The sequence below is a fragment of the Leptosomus discolor genome, chromosome 27 (genome assembly GCF_034619465.1).
Source record: "Leptosomus discolor isolate bLepDis1 chromosome 27, bLepDis1.hap2, whole genome shotgun sequence".
Taxonomy (NCBI): Eukaryota; Metazoa; Chordata; class Aves; order Leptosomiformes; family Leptosomidae; genus Leptosomus; species Leptosomus discolor.
The window spans coordinates 3,117,884-3,135,239 of NC_141417.1; the positions used below are offsets into that span (position 1 = coordinate 3,117,884).

The 17,356-nt window shown below is 39.4% G+C and overlaps 1 protein-coding gene and 1 long non-coding RNA gene across 2 annotated transcripts; both read left to right on the plus strand.

Moving 5' to 3' along the window:
* Nucleotides 1–209: 209 nt before the first annotated feature.
* On the plus strand, nt 210–2,528 carry LOC147413514 (uncharacterized). Its single transcript, XR_015184037.1, has 3 exons — nt 210–250; nt 1,171–1,279; nt 2,480–2,528. It is a non-coding gene; the product is annotated as an uncharacterized LOC147413514 (long non-coding RNA).
* A 2,733-nt stretch (nt 2,529–5,261) lies between these two features.
* Nucleotides 5,262–16,537, plus strand: LOC147413515 (ATP-dependent RNA helicase DHX15-like). The gene is made up of 4 exons (XM_086478740.1): nt 5,262–5,424; nt 7,657–7,847; nt 15,037–15,206; nt 16,420–16,537. Exons 1-4 carry the CDS (start codon nt 5,262–5,264, stop codon nt 16,535–16,537), a joined length of 642 nt encoding a protein of 213 aa, XP_086334866.1.
* Nucleotides 16,538–17,356: the final 819 nt, after the last annotated feature.

Here is a 17,356-nt window from a genome sequence, read left to right on the forward strand (position 1 = left end):
TAAAGCAGTCTTTTTTCCTATTTTTTTTACATAGTTGTCTTACCCATGAGCCGTGTTCATTCTTTTCCTTCTTTCCTGCTCTGATTCCCCTTTCAAATAGGTATACAATCCTCGTATCAGAGTGGAGTCTCTCTTGGTGACTGCGATTAGTAAAGCTTCTGCTCAGCAGCGAGCTGGCCGTGCTGGTCGTACTAGAGCAGGCAAGTGTTTCAGGCTTTATACAGAGAAGGCTTACAAAACTGAAATGCAGGTAAGACGACTTTTTTCAGATTGCATCTATGGGTGATACAAGTAGTTGTCCTGGGTTACAGTGTAAAATGTGCCAAAAGAAAAAAAAATATTCTATTACCATCTTCAGGAGCTGTTGAGACCAGGTGGGGCGGTGCTCCCTGCCTCCCCCCCCTCTGGACTATCTCCTGTTACTGGGCACAACAACGCCTTATCGCCTGACTCATCGATAACTCGCTCCTGGGCTATCTCCTGTTAATGGCCCATCAAGGAACTGCCTCACGACTCCCCATCCCATTGTGAGATGCTCCGCCCGGGGAGGGGGGGGGAAGGAGCCAAGCAGTCCATGCCAAATAAAAACGGAGATTTTGAACACCCTAGCCGCTTTTCTTCCACTGGATTCCCAGAGGAGCTTTTCCCCCCACTGGAGTTCCAGAGGACAAGAGCTACCTGCCGAACACTGGACCTTCGGAGGAAGACCAGACCCTTTTACCTGATCGCTGCTTCCACAGAACTACACTCATCACTTCAGGAGGACTGCAGCCAGCATCTTATCGGACTGCTACTGCCCCCCTAACAGGGTGTCAGGTTGTATTCCTGACTCTTGTCAGTGTAAACTAGTGGGTTGTTTGTTTTTTTCCCTGCCTTGTGTTATATACATATATATATTAGTAAAGAACTGTTATTCCTATTCCCCATATCTTTGCCTGAAGGCCCGTTAATTTCAAAATTATAATAGTTTGGAGGGAAGGGGGCTGCATTTTCCATTTCAAGGGAGGCTCCTGCCTTCCTCCACAGACACCTGTCTTTTCAAACCAAGACAGTAGTCAAGTGCCATACTATCAAACAAAATAAAATTGAATGTTTGTGTAGTTTAAAGTGTTTGGAAGTGTTCATAATTTTCTTTTTTTTTTTTTTTTCCCTTTCTTCCCCCTCCCCCAGGACAACACATACCCTGAAATTTTGAGGTCTAACTTAGGATCTGTGGTATTGCAGCTCAAGAAGCTTGGTATAGACGATTTGGTGCATTTTGATTTTATGGATCCTCCAGGTAACGATATCTATTTTATCTTCTCTACTGTCAGTGTTATGTTTTGCTTTCTGAATTCTTTATTTTTGTGAATATTTTATATAATAACATGAGATAAATTCTTTCATGTGTTTTTTCACTGTTTTTATTGTAATCTGGAAGGAATTTCTTTTACCCTGAAATTTTGTGCTTGGTGTTTTATCAAAGTAAGTTTTTATATTGCTGTCTGCATAACAGCTTTTAATGGAACCAAGGAATCTACTGAATGCCTCTTACCTGCAGAGGATAAGACTAAATTATGGGCATTAGAGAATCTGTTACTTGATGCGATTATTTTATTTTATCGCCTTGATTACACAATCCAATTGTGCATCAGTTAACAACTGTGTGTAAATAAAGTTGGCTAGTGTTTTTGAAGCTGAATACATGTTTTTGGCTCAAATGATAAAGTTAATGTGCATCTCCCTTCTAACAGTGTTAAATGTTCATATATACTTTAAAAATAACTGGGTTATATTTCTAATTGAAAGTGTAGATCAGCCATGTATAAATACATGAAAGTTGATTTGTTCCCCATGCTGCTGAGCCCCCCCCCCCCCCCCCCGCCTAAAAATACAATAATTGTAAGCTTTGAAATAGCCCTGTGGAGCAATTGCTTTCGTTGTGCTGTGCAGAATGTATGATACCTTAGCAGGAAGGCTTTTGGGTTTCCTCCCGTTTTTCTTTGCGGGTATAATATAAACTCGCTATGAGGAGTGCAGGATTAAGACAATGTTCTTCACAGGCTCAGATTTGTGAAAGACTGTAGATATCTAAAGTCGACATGGCTGAGATGTTAGGACTGTATCAATCTGGTTTGTATGGAACAACGGAAAACACATCAGTGCATTGGGGGTGGAAGTGATATTGCTATGATACTGAATATCTCACAATGCCACTGCTGTCAGATTTTTGAAAAGCAGTAATCTTCAAATACTCGAAGCTTTTGATCCAGTTAAGAGTTTTTCTAAATAAGTGATCTCTTCTCCCCCTACCCCACCCCACCACAAGTCATTCATATCTGGATGTATACAACTGAATTGGGTAAAAACTTTGTGTTTGCAAGTCAGCTAGATGGCGAATGAAAAATAAGATGGCTTATAATAATTTGTGCTTCCTCATTTTTTGCTTATTCACAGCAGTTTGATTAATGTGCCTACCTAAATATTTTTTTTCTTTTAGCTCCTGAAACTCTGATGAGAGCCTTAGAGCTTTTGAATTACTTGGCTGCTTTAAATGGTCTATATATTTGAGTTGATAGAGGAAAAATGAGAGTAGTGGAACAGAAATTTCTTTTTAGGCTTCTAAGTCAGGACCAGAAATGTCAGCTCAACCACTCTGTTTTTAAGGCAGTGAAATCTATTTTGTGTTGTGCATTCTTCTGCGCTTCGATAAATCCCAGTGTTTCCAAAAGGATTTCAGTGTAATTTATATTAAACCATAAGCTTGTCCATGAAATGATGATACATTTTTCAGTCCTTAAGTGGCAAAGCTGAAGAACAGTCATTACTTTTAAAGGGAAGAGAGAAACTTCAGGGGAGGATGTATATTTATAAGAATTAATTTGTGTGCACAGCTGTACTTTGCTGCGTTATGTGAATAGCACTGCATCAGAGCAGAGCTGCTTGTCGAGAGAGCTTGATGAGAGAAAAATGTTGCAAGCCTTCTATTTCATTTCCCAGTGATGTAGAACTGACTTTTATAGTTAGTGGTCACAGAACAAGCAGCAAGATGTAGTCTATTATGAAAATGGGGATATTCTGACTCATAACTACTCTTGTCCTGGCTGTGCTATTTTAGCAGGCTTTTCACAATGCAGGTGTACTGGTTATATGCTTAACTTGGGTGAATAGAGAACAAAAATGTTTTGGCTAAGTGTAAAATCTGTTGCTTCAGTTTAGCCTTACAGTATATTTATATGAAAGTTTTTAAGAACAAGCTAAAATGTTTGTTGCAGAGTTATGATTGTTCAGACTCAGAGCAGATGGGCAGGGCAGAATCATAATAATTTTTTTTAATTAAATGGTAGGCTTAATGGTGGAGGTGGTGGTAGGTTGGTGCCTGTCTTTCTCTTCCCTTCCCCCCTCTCCCCCCAGTCTCTACTATAGAACCGTAAGTCTGTATTTTTGTCTGTGGTCTTCAGCTGATTTGTCTTACTCCTTTTTATTATATTTACCTTTTCCCAGGCCATGATACACTTTTTGTTTTAAGGCACAATTAATGTAATGATAAATAAATTAAAAAAAAAAAAAGTTAGTTTGGTTGAAGTTGGTTAGTTGGTTAATGCATGGGTTGTAACTAAAATTCTGCTCTTAAAAATCATAGTCGTCGTATTTGTGAGGACTATCAAAGTAAACAGTTTTTTAAAACCAGCAGTATGATTGTATGTTACGGTGCCTCAAGTCCACATAAAGATTGTCAGGCTCTGGATAGCAATCCTTGTATTAATAGCTTGGACTGAATGGAAAACTAGGTACCAGAAAAGAGAATAGCGTCAAATAAATTAGTAGTTTAAATGATTGTATTTTGAGAACAGTGTTTGTTTGTTTGTTTGTTTGTTTTCTGTGGGGTAGAAAGTGCTATGACTTATTCAAAACAGGGAGTTAAGCCAGTGATAGAATAATTTGGAATTTGCTTTTGTTAGTCTGAGTTTGAAATTAAAATACACTTTATCATTTCTGTTTTCAAATGCAGGACCCAAAATACAGGGTGTTTATTTTGCACCTGCATTTCCATTTTCTTTAATGCATTGGTCTTTCTTGATTTGTTACCATGTGATTCACTGTTGCAGTGTTTATTTTATTTTCTCAATTTCCATTCATTACTCAACATATTTTTCAAGTGTAGTGTTTTGGAGCTTTTATGGGAGTTCAAGAATAAAATAAAGTAAAACCATGTAATGCCCCACAAAGGCCCTGTGTTAGGGACAGATGAGATGCAAAGTGGTGCTCTCATGAGGCTGGTGGGCTAATGTAGTCCCAAGCAGCCGGAAAAAGATAAAGGATTTGTAGCATCTTATTTAGAATAAATTTTATCGAAATAAGCCTCTTTAAAAAAAATTACACCTACTTAAAACAAAACTGATTTTTTTTTCTCCTGTAGATCTCTCTAAAGTGAAGATCTCTTGTAACTGCTTTCAACATCTTGTGAATTAGTATTGCTACTACAAACCTGTAAGAATGTTGACAGACCGTGAATTAAGTTGGCCTCAGTACTATTTGTGGTCTTTGGTAGTCTGTATTTGGAAAGGGAATATTAAAACATGATTTTTGGATTCAAGTCAGACTGAGTCAGAATTACGTAAGAGAATATAATGATAGAGAAAGCTCATCACATGGCAATTTTAATTTTTTTTTATTTCTTTCAAGTAGTGCCAAAGGACAGTTTAACCTTCCACCACTACCGCTGCCGTCACAGCCTTTAGACTTATTAATACCTTTGTTCACATGTTTCTGTATAGCAGTGCCGATAACAATACCAGCTGGGGAAGAGGACTTGACTTTGCTACTAGACAGAACACACTAGTGGACTTGTGGTAAAACCTGTGCTTGTTTAGAGTGTGCTAGTGCAGTACAGTTTCAGAACTATCTTCTTCACTCTGTAGAGGCTTGCTGAGAAAGCACACTTGCAATGACAGTGTTTTGTTACATGGGATACTAGCTCCTGGTAGAGCTATCAGCACTGGGTCTTGAACTAAGGTCTGTTTAGCCTTCCAGTATACATAAGCAATCTTGATGGCCTTCAGACTAGAGATTTTGATGCCTACATATAGTTCTATTAAAATAATCAGGTACTCTGCAGCTTTGAAACCCTCTTGTCTTACAGATGTGGTTAGGTGTTGATGTGCCAAATCAAGGTAGTAAACAGTCCAAGATGCAGCTGGAGGCCATCCTGCCCTGCCCTGTGCTCTGTGAACTGACCTAGCTAGGCCTTGTTCCTCTGTCTGTGAATGCGTGACTCATCGATGTGGGCGTTTGTGTTGGGCCCATACCAACCTTGTGTAGTCCCACAGTGTTTTGTTCGCCCCACGGAAGCAAAGAAAGCAGCAGATGAAGCCAAGATGAGGTTTGCCCACATAGATGGAGATCATTTGACGTTGCTGAATGTCTACCATGCTTTCAAACAAAGTAAGTGCATACCTGTTTTAGCAAAACTATTTGTAGTACTTTATGCTGCCAGCTGTCGTTCCTGGGTTCCAAGGGCAGTTGAAAGGCTTGGGCTTGTTTTTTGAGCCATTCTGTCGTAATCTTAAATTATTATTTTTTAAAGTGCTGCTTTCCTTTGAGGGAGGGAAACAAAAGCAAAAAACTAGCCAAGAGATTATGTAGTAAACTGATGAGTATGGAGACAAGCCAGGCTTTTAAATCAATGCCAGGTAAGCTTGGACAGAAAGAACTAAGTGTTGTTCCTGTAATTAAGAAATATTGGAAGTTTGTTACCTGACATTAATTGTAGAAAAATCTGCATAATTGCTTAGTAATTTTTCAGAGAGAAGTGCAGAAAATACTGTGAATTTGGAGAAGAGCAGTTTCCTATATCCAAAACCTTTTTAATTCTAACTTTTTACTATAGTTAGGAATTCTGTAATAAGGCTTTGGGATGGATTGAGAGGCAAAGGCGTGATGCAGCAACGAGAATTAGCTTAGGACCGTATGATAAATTCCTTTTACCTCATTTCTGTGTATGGATTTTAGAGAAAAATGTGCAGAAAAAGATGGGAATGAACAGGTAAAGGTAGGAGTTCTCTTGAAAAATGACTATGTAGGTGGCACACTTTTTTAACAGTGACTTATGCTGGTGGTAAGTAAAAAGATTACTCTTAACTGCCAACCAGGTTAAATTAGGTGCTCCTGCTGCATTTTCTGTAAGCAAACCCAAAAGCAACTTTCACCCTAAGTAAAAAGAAACAGAACTGTGCCCCTTTCTGTTGCAGCTTTGATGTAGAAATTTTGCATTGAAACATTCTACCACTGTATCAGTATGTGGCAATCCAAAATAAGGGTATCTTCAGAATAGAAGTCCAAACAAAAGTATTCAGAACTGTTTAAAACAATAGCGGAGAAACTTCTACTAAACACCTGTGAATTGGAGATACTTGTTGCTTGTTTTTTCCATTATCTTTTCACTGAACAGGATCCAGTGTGTCTTGCAGACATTTTGTGCGTGCATGTTTCTGAAAGCCACTGCTTTAATGGACAGGCTACTGAGCGATGGAGTTATTTGGGGAATAATCTTTTGTTCAGTTTCACTGTGAAATTGAGTAGTATTTCTGGGATTCAGGATCAGAATGCAAAATACTGCTACTGTTTGTATTTAGAACAACGTAAACCAGTTATGGGTCATCTAAAATGCACAGTTCCAATGGCACAGACAGTAACGTGCTGTGGTACTTCAACCATTATTCTGCTGTACAGTGTGCAAGAGCTTCAGGATTCCTCCTTCATTTAAAATACATTCTGTAAGATAAAGCGCAGGAAAAACTGAAACTCTCCTCAAATCATGTAACCTTCCTTCTTTTCAATGCAAACAAAGAATAGTCTCTCTACAAGAGATACTTTACGTCTTAATTTTTGTTGGATTATTAAACTGACAAAGATTAGAAGAGCATTGTTTGCGAAATAACAGAATTGGTACGGAGAACTGGGATTCTTGGTTAAATATGCAGCTTTTTATCCTGACAGAATGGCTTAGGCTTGCTGTCTTAACCGATTTCTTACTAGAGCTGTCAGGAGTAGAAACAGTAACTTGGGAGTACAGAATTCTGTTACTTATGCTGCATTTTACCAGTCACCTACAGTTACTCAAACTGCTGTGAGGTGCATCACACTTAGTGTTAGATTAGTCTGTTTGTATAGCTTTTAACTGTTACTTGAATGCTTAGTTTAAGGAGGGTTTTGTTTCTCAAATACGGTATAATTGCGTACAATCTCCTTGTGTGTTCATTGCACACTACAGTTAAGGGTTGTGCAGTATTCCTTACGCTCAGTTATGTTTTACACTGCAGGTTTGGAAGACGATTTCTAGTTGCAGGATGTGATTTTTGAGATGTGTGAGATGCATTGGTGTGGTATTTCAGCAAAACATCAGTGGTTGTGTTGTGTGTATATTATGTTGGCGAGGGGGGAAAAAAAGCTAATTTTCTTTTGTCCTGACCACACGCTTCCTGAATAGAAAACAATTTGGGCAAGTTATCTAATGCAAGAAATGGGCTGAATAAACTAAGAGCTGTTGTCATTTGTAAAGTTTATGGATATTTTTTTCTGGTTCATCTGACTGATCAATTGGTTTGTGGCTGTTTTATTTACTTGTTCTAATTGGATGAAATACTCATTTTTGATTCATGTTTTTTAATGTTGCAGATCATGAGTCGGTTCAGTGGTGTTATGACAACTTCATTAACTACAGGTCCCTAATGTCTGCAGACAATGTACGCCAACAGCTGTCACGAATGATGGATAGATTTAATTTGCCTCGTAGAAGCACAGACTTTACCAGCAGAGACTATTACATCAACATAAGAAAGGCATTAGTTACTGGGTATTTCATGCAGGTATGTGTGCATTCTTGGAGGGAACATAGTTCAGTGTTTATGTGCTTTTGATGTTTCTGTTAGTATGGTTATTACAAGTTATCAAAACTTTATGAATATTACTTAAATTATATATGGCTGACTATATTACCACTTAGTCTTTGTCACGTTGCTTGGTCATTACTCAAGTAGTACATTCTGAAGTAAGATCGTATTTGGAAGAGAAGTGGCAGGCAATCTTACTAGTATCAAAGTACTGTTTCTGGCATGATCAGTCAGGAATTGACCGCTAACTTCTGAATAGCTGAGGAAGTAACTTCATAAAACACTTGAAAGTAACTGCAGAGTATGTAGTTCTTAAATTATTTGTAATCTGATACAAATAGGGGAAGTATAGTTGTATATAAATATTAATTATATGTAATTCTTATAGAAGAGTATTTAGCATACTTTTCCATATTTATATTTCACTTTTAAATTACATCTGGAGTACTGGAGCAGGTGTGTAATCTCAGGATGTATGCTTTTTGTAACTGGTTTCCCTCTTGAACCAGGATGGTATGGAAGCCAGTCTCCGCTGCTACCTCCTGGATGCTTTGCATTTATGCTAAGCATGCCTCCAAGCTAGAATGCAGGCTGTGTTTTTTCTTTGTTGGGGTTTCAGTTTTGTTGTGTTTGGTTTGGTTTTTTTGTGTAGTCCCTTTGTGCTGTGGCGTTTTGGTTTTTGTTTTTTGTTTGTTTTTTTTGTTTTGTTTTGTTTTGTTTTGGTTTGGTTTGTTTTTTTTTTTCTCTTCAACATTTGTCCCTGAGGCTAGAAGAGTCCCTTTGCTGGCTCTTGCAGGCCCAGGCATACAGAACCGTAAATGGGAGTAAGTCTTCATCCGCATTGACTCTGGACTGTTGCGATAATATTTTTTCCTAGCAAACGTGCATTCTGATGCATCTTGGCAAGACCTCTGCTAGACCCTGGTATCTCACTCCTGGAGAACACAACCTTGTTACCCTGAAGAGGCTGACTAGTTCCCATGGCATTTCCTAATTTTTCCACTAGAGCCACGCTCTAGTGATACTTGAACACAAAAGCTTACCAGTTGGAAAGGGAACCATTGGTCAGTGCCATGCAGGTTAGAATGGCCAGCAGCTTGGCAGGCACGCACTTACCACATCCTCACTGGGGCACAGACTTGGATACCATGTATGTTTAAACACTGACACGCCCCACCTCCCCCCGCCCCCTCCCCCCCCCCCCCCAAGGAAACAGTGCCTTCCTCAGGGCTGAGCCAGCCAGGCTGTAGCAGAAATATGTTTTTGGAATACAGGGATAGCAATGTCAGCAACTGCATTTCACTGTAATGCAAATAGGAGATTAGGGCAGTTGGCTGCTTTTAAATATTAAAATGGTTCTAAAGACTGACTTGCTGTAACCGTTCCGACAAGCAGGCTAGTCAGTCACTGTGTTCAGTCCTTGCTTTTGGGACATGTTTTCTTCATTTTTCTTGGGGGGCGCCTTAGTACATGTTCCCACCTACACCTTTAGTTCTGTAGATGTTTTGCAAGACAAAGAACAGTACTGCCCAACCGTCTTTGTGGGTCCCCACCTGGTTGAGGCAGGTCTGGTCGCCGCCATAGTTGCGCTTCTGTTTGGCAGGGTACGCTATGGCTTACTTTGTTGGCTTGGAGCTATAGGAGGGCATGTCTGTGGAGGTCTGTGTACTGTCGGTTTATGTTACTCGGAGTGAAGCTCTTCCTCTAATAGATGCTTTCCTGCCATGGATGTGGAACTGCGCTGTTGGTGTAGGTAGCTTTTTGGTCTCTACTGCTCAGAAGTTAAAGATCCGACTAAGTATTTTTGCTGTGAATAGAGTAGTAAGCTCACGTAGATTAAAATTAAGGCCTTTCCAGAAGTCGTCTTGGGCTTCCATCATCAATAGTTGTTTACTACCCACTTCACTCAAAATGCCTAATTGAATTTTTGGGCTGAATCAAGAGCAGGTATGGTGGACTTGTTGAAGGCATTTGGAGTGGAAGCCATTTCAGCAGTTTCTCTTTGCCTTTGGTGTGTTTGAGTCCACTTTAGTTGGGTTTCTTTGACACTCTAACCTCCATGATAGTGTGATACTTGTTTGACCTTGACTGTCAACCCTTCTCTCATTAATTCCATGTTGCTTTGAGTAACCTTCAGTAGAGAATTTATAAAAATTTGTAAATACTTAAAAGACATGTCATTTGCCAGCAACTGAAGTACTTAAAAATGTAGTCTGTAAGCAGATATTCAGGATCTGGCGTTTGGGGACTTCTGTTTAGAAAACCTGAGTAGTGAAATGCATACATCAGTATTTGTGGTTTTAGTACAGAACATGCATGGAATTCCAAGTCTGAGCACTTGCACAGTGTGTGCGCTTACAGTAGAAAGTCTGCGTGTAAGGTGCCATAATGTCTATGGGCACCACACGGCAGAAGTTGATCCTTCTAATTCTTTTTAAGTTTAAAAATGCAGTGTGAAGTGGAAAAACCAGCAGCAGCCATTGTTCTGAAGTAGTTCTTATTGACTGCATTGGTTTACACTTTGGTAGTTGCCTAGTGCCCTAAAACAGTTGCAGAATTTTGATGCAGGAATTTCTGTACTCCTGAAGGCCTGTGGTTGATGTCAGACAGTGTGGGCCTGTATTAACTACTGAAATAGTACTAATGATATAATTACTACTCAGTGCTGTAAATTTGCCTGCCTTCAGTTGTGTGTCAGTGACTGATACATGTGGAAATTCTGCTGGTGACGAATCATCTCTTTGCCCTTCATATTTCGTTACAGACCTGAATTCCAGTAAATCCTGCCATAGACAAGCAAAGGGAATAGTAAAATAGTTCAGAACTGCCAACAATTCTCTGTGTAGAAAAGCTTCTGGAAGAATAGATATTGATAAGAAATTAAGTGTCCTATAAAATTTGTGTGCTATGTCCCCAGTTTCTTCTAGATTTTATAATGGAAAACTTTTATTGGCATTTTTCAGTAGCTATTTCTAGATCACACAGTAGAATATGCCAAGTAGATATAAAATAGAGCTCACTGCAAATAAAATACGTCAGAGAAGTAGTGCTTTCTCAATACTTTAGTGCTAGACATATTCTGTCTTAAGAAGGGAGAAATTGGAAAATTGTACAACTGTAACGCAATTGTGATTTTGGCAGCAAAACTCAAGAACTAGGTAGAGAGGATTATTTACTCAACAGAAGTAGAAAAACTAAGCTTACCATTTTTAAAGTGCTAGTAGACATGTAACTGAAATAACTGTGTGATAAAGACTAAGCAAAAAATAATTGTACTACAGGAAGTGAGCTAAGGAAGTGGTTTGAATTGAATTGGAAAAGGCAGGCAAATGCCAGAGTATCTTAAAGGTGGGTCATCTTAGCGACTTTTCTTTTTGAGACTGATATTACCAGTTGTCTTGAAGTTGAGTTTATCTAGTAACAAAGACAGAATAGGAATTGATAGTTGAAAATTTAAGTCAGAATTTAAAGGTGGAACAAAGTCCTGTGGTATCTTCAAATCAAGTTTGGAACCTTTTTTGGAAGACATAGGTCTTAGTCAAACACAGGCTGTATCAGGGTCACTACAGAGGATGAAATTAAATGACCTGTGCTGTTTGGGAAGTTAGATGTGAGATGATTGGACTACTAATTAAAATCTTGGTACTACTCAGTCTTTGGTGCTGTTTCGTGTACAGAATGATGAATATTTTTTGAAGTCTTTACATAATCAGGCTCCTACAATAGTAGAACGGTAATAAAATAAACCCATGACACACAGGTGGTCACCAGTGCATTTAATGGTATTCATTTTGCTCTAAGAATCAAGAACAGCTTAAAACTTTTTAATAGCTTCAGAAACACTGTTGTGTGCTCTGCAAGCAGAAATTTGAGAATCCCAAGCAACTGACATTGTTCCTTTGGTGCACGCTAACATTTAATTTTTTTTTTTTCAAAAAGAGAAGAAACAATAATTTCTCTAAACTGACTATCAAGACTAGCCTGCTGAAATTTGTACCCTTAAATCTAAAAAAGGCTGGATCTTCTGATAGTGATCCTGCTTTTGCCCTTTTAAGTGTATTTGGATTTACAGTGTTTGACTAAAGATCCCCTGGTTGGGCTCTCGAGGTTCAATGATGTGGTGGAAAATAAATAAGCACCAACACACTTAAAATTTCAGAGGAGGGTGTGTCATTCTTAATAAAGTTGCGACATCCTTGAAACCTCTGTTATGACAACTTGAACTAAACGCTTTCCCTATAGTGGCACGTGCCATGGTGGCCACTGTTTCCGTGTGGGTTTGTTGTGTTGATAGACGCACTATGATTGCCCTTAAGACATCAGCAGGAGGGCTTTCTTGGTCTGCAGAGCCACCTCTTGCAGAGATGCATGGGCTGGCTTGGCTCTTTACGATCCTTTTAGGAATTGTGCTTGTGTAGCTCCTTAGGTTGTGTAGTCAATAGTGTTAATAGTGATTCCCACCACTTACAGCCCCATTCTTTGGTCAGGTAGACTGATTCGTAAATGTTTTATACTAAGGCTGATTCCTTGATGATCTCAGGGTTCAAGTGTTCCCTACCACTACTCGTGGAAAAAGGAACCCCTTTCCTAGACATGTTTTGTATGTTTCTGTGGTTTCAGTGGGAGCTCCTGCTTTTTACGCTCTGAAAAATGCCCGGGAGTCACAGGGTGGTTGAGGTTGGAAGGGGCCTGTGGAGGACATCTGGCCCAACCGCCACAATCTATTTTGCAGGCACTGGAATGGGTTGTGTGCCAGACGTTCAAAGGAGCATAAGCGTGTAGCTGCCTCCCGTGTGTCCTTGCTCGCTCCCTTACGTCAGCCTTGGTGCTTGCCGGAGCCCATTCTGAATTCTTTTAGCGTGGTGATCCGGCAGACCTCTTACACCTTCAGAGAAGAAGCAGAATTGGCTCTGTCAGCTGGGCTGAAACATCTCAGGCCAGGAGGGAGCAGGAAAATGTAGTAGCCGGCAGTTAGATCATCATGGCTTGGTGTGGGGCCATCGCTTCACCGTGCGTGTTTCATGATGGAGTGTTGCCCTTACTGAACCTGAAGCTCTCCACCAACCCGTGCGCTAACAAGTGTACTTGATAGAAACCTCCAAATAGGGTAAATACTGTAGCTCAGGATTGAAATAAGTTGCAATAGTATGTAACCACTTAAAGGTGACTTATCCCTGATATCCATGTTCTAAAGAAATGTGGTTTTGTTTTGTGGTGTTTGGTTTTTTTTTTTTTTTTCCTTAACTGAGGTTATTGCAGTCCCTGTCCTTCCCTGGAAATCAAGACCTAGCTGTACTTTTCTGTAGCATTTCTTTTTCTTTGAGTACGCTTAATTAGTTATTTCAGAATCTTTTCACTTAGTTCAGAATTACACAAAGTAAACAGGAAATACAGGTCTTTAATTATAAATGACAGGGAAAAGAAAATGGTGTGTTTGGGAAAGCTAGATGATAAGACTTCACTGTTTTAATACAACCTGAGTGATACTGAGGTGCTAAAGGTAAATGATATTGATTTAAATTTAACAACACACTGTTTTCTCAAATGAAACCTAAATAAATTAATTTTGTCCTTTTATAGGAAGAACCTAGATAAAGCACCTAAATGTTTTTGTATGCATGCTGTGCTCTTGATCTGAAAAATGAAATTGATTAAAAAAACCCAAAAAACCAAAAAAACAACCGAAAAAAAAACTTTTTTTTTTAAAAAAAAAGGCATAATCCCACAGCAACATATGTGATTGTCTGTGACAGATGAGTTTCTAGTCTAGTCTGGTTTGCAGCTATAGTGCTATTTAATTTTGCAAACGTTAGATTGAGTTGGATGAAATTAAGCCTAAATTGTTACAGACAGTGCGCTGTTAATCCCCATTTAAAAGAGCCTCTGTTGGTTCCCCAGGCACGAAATAAGGTAGCAGTGTAATCTCTAAAATCTTGGGTGAAAAGACTGTTGAAATACTTTGTTCCACTCCTAAAACATGTTCTGGATATTAAAGTCATAAAATACAAGAGAGAAGCACGCTCAGAATAAGTGATTTGTTACTAAAGAGATATTCTGACTTAAAATTTGAGGTAGCTATTCTTTAGAAGTCCTGGGATTTTAGTCTAATAGATGGAATTTATGTTTGACTCCACCAAAAAAAAGGTTAGGTATACCTAGGAGTTAAGAAAACAAGGAAGAACAGAGTCTACATTAAAGCAAGGCAGCTAATGATGATCGTATTAAAAAATGTCTTTCAGACATTGTCTGTCCTCCTTAATCTTTTCACAGTATTTTTGTGTGTGTATATAAAGGTCACCTTGAATTACCAGTATCAACAGGTTAATTTCAGTTACCTGTTCCGTTAACTGTTCTTACAGAGGATAGGTATCCTTCTAAGGCTGTCTGCTTTACCAAATCCTAATGAGCTAGGTATCGGAGCATCTTGGTGAGGTCGGCATTATTCCCTTTCATAGAGCAAGAAGCTTAGTCAGAGGTTAATTGATTTTCACCAAGGTCACAGCAGAAGTGTGTTGCTGAACCTACATTTTGCAGTTCTGAAGATCATGCTGTAACAAGACTGTGCTTATTTCTGACATACTAACTTCCCATTCTTACTGGACTAACATAATTTTTTTCAGGCCCACTGTGTGAGAGGATTTGCAGAATAATATGTGCATCAGTAAAACCACTACTGAAAACTTGAGAGGACGGCACTGTAGCTTACTGGTCCCATTACTGCAGCGTTACTGCAGCGAAGGGCTTGAAATAGACCACAGTTGACTTCACGTGATGTCACAAACCTGTGCAGTAGATAGTCCCTTCCAATATTTCTGTTTGCATTGCTGTTGTTCTAATAATGGTTCTTCTCTTTGGGTGACTGTTTTTGTATGTTGCTTGAACTGTGTATTGGAATATACACTTACCATGGCAGTTGGCAGAAACATCTGGCATCTTGATTGAGTCTGTAAAAAAAAAAAACAAAAAAAACCCCAAACCCAAACAAACAAAAAAAACCCAAACCAAACCAAACCAAAAACCTGACTAGTTGAAGTGGTCAAGCAATGTGCCAAATTTAGATGAGGTTTGAAAGATGTAATATTTTGTATAGAACACTTAACAGTCAGCTTGAAATCGCCTCATTTAAAAATTGCCTGTATTAATGGAAGACTCTCTTCTTGCTTAGGTGGCGCACTTGGAACGAACAGGGCATTACTTAACAGTAAAAGATAACCGGGTGGTGCAGCTGCATCCCTCCACTGTTCTTGACCATAAACCGGAATGGGTGCTCTGTAATGAGTTTGTCCTTACAACAAAGAATTACATCCAGACATGTACAGACATCAAGCCAGAATGGTAAGCCAGAAGCCTTGAAACAGTCGTGACCTACTGTAAAGCTCTTACTTTTTCTTTTTCCTTTTTTAAATTGAGGTAATGCCTTTCACTTTTCCTGAAGCTAATATTATTGCAGTGGTTTGGGGAATGGCGATAGCATGGACTTGAGATCTTGTCAATGACTAAGGGTTTTCTTTGTGGATACTTGTTCCTGTTCGTGTGAGTTGTGTGTGGCCCTCAGGTGCCCAGGCTCCGCAGTGTGCAGAGAGATGCTTGACTTAAAACCAGTTACTGCAATAAGCCGGTTGGGAAGGAGCTGCTTGGAGCTGCGAGGTTCGGGGATAGGTCCTAGCACCCGCTTGTGTCCTGAAGTTGAAAGATAACTGGTAGATGCCTCTGTTCTCAAGATCTAGGACCTCTCTTGGCATAAGTGTTTTAATTTTTCCAGAAGAATCCGTACAGGATTTGGTTGGTGCTGCCTTAAAATAGGAAGGAAAGAAGTGGTAATGTTGGTATGACCTGTCTTGTCATGATAGTTCTTTGTCTGTAGAGCTTATGTCAAGGAAATCGGAGGCCTGATCCTCTGCAGGCAAGCAGAGATCTGAATTGTCTTGCCTCTCGTTAAGGCTGTAGTTAAACCACCAAGCTGTAAGCTTTGGGGACACGGGAGGCTCTTCAGTTGTTGTTGAAGTTGTGCAGAAAGTTTAAAGATTCATAAGCTGGAAAACGTAGTGTATATGTGTTGTCGGTAGTATTCTGATGGAAAATAATAGGTGTTTGAATCCTTCCTTAGAAACTTTTTTCTGAACAAGTGCTGTGAAGCCTAAAGCAGGATCCTGTGGCCTTCGCTGCATTTTCAAGCCTAAAACAGCAAAGGCTGCACTGTGCTCTGGCACAGACGGGTATTTGGGTGGACTTCTGGAGCTTGGGGACTCTGACAGGAAGCAGCAGCTCTGACTGCGTGGGCCGCTGCGGTGCATGCTGCAGCAGCAGCTCTGTGGGTCTGCACGGGAGCATCCCACCGGACTCACGTGGGTGCTTTTTTGCTTTGGACTTGGGCTCTTGCACAGGGTGGGAGTGAGATTTGAACGCGTGTGTGCAAACTTGCCTTAATCCTACAATCACAGGGTGAGCTGAAACTAGTGGATAATCTTTGTTTCCCTCAGTTGTAGAATTTCTGTAGGATGCATCTTAAAGTTTGAGTATTAGTAACAAAATCTTCCTTTTTTGACAGGCTGGTGAAAATTGCCCCTCAATATTATGACGTGAGCAATTTTCCACAGTGCGAAGCAAAGAGACAGTTGGATCGCATCATTGCCAAACTTCAGTCCAAGGAATACTCACGGTACTGAATTTATGCTTTGAACTGAAGTTGCTCAGAGGACAACTTTAAGAGATGAAAGGATTCAAAGTTCAAGTTGTGCTCTTCACTTTGGTTCAATAATGGCCTTTATTTGAAAGCTTTTTAATTTTTCTTTACAGTAAATATTCCATTCTGATTTCATAAATTAAACATTTATGCCTCCCTTTTGTGTTGACACTGTAGCTCATACTGGAAAAGCTGATCAATGTTTTGCAGTTTATTGAAAGTAGTTCTATATATAACAATGTTATAAGCATTTCTTTAGAAATGGTTGAAAATGCTTCTAAAAATGTGATTATCGACCATGGTATGCATGATCGTTGTAATTGTTGACATTCCTTTTAGAAGTTGTGAAATGTTACAACTTGTGCTTATGTAGACACAATCTTCGGCCGCAGTACAAAGGTACTGACTTCAATAAAGTCTATTTATACTAATTTTGTGCCACAGTATGTCAGTATTGTTTTGATCAAAACATGAGAAGCTGTTTAGTCTCCCATTAAACTGCTGTTTTATTGACATGGCAGTAGTCTAATATTTTAATATTGCAGATGCTTAAGCACATTGATAATGACATCAGCATAATGCATATGATGTTGATCCCTTGCAAACTTCTTTAAATTATGTAGGAAATTGTTTTAAAAATGAAATGAATGCAGATGTTTTTGGAGGATGCTTTCTTCAAACGTGCTCCTAGTTATTTCTTGGACAGAACTGTACTAAGGTGTCCTGTGAAGTGTCTGTGTGGCCAGTCTGTGGGCCGTGTTCAGCTGCAGTTTAAGGTCAGCGCAGATAACGGCACCGGCGA

Coding starts and splice junctions, on each gene's coding strand:
- LOC147413515 (XM_086478740.1), top strand. CDS start 5,262: ATGTGGGCGTTTGTGTTGGGCCCATACCAACCTTGTGTAGTCCCACAG. Junction 5,425..7,656: donor CTACCATGCTTTCAAACAAA/GTAAGTGCATAC, acceptor TTAATGTTGCAG/ATCATGAGTCGGTTCAGTGG. Junction 15,207..16,419: donor ACAGACATCAAGCCAGAATG/GTAAGCCAGAAG, acceptor CTTTTTTGACAG/GCTGGTGAAAATTGCCCCTC.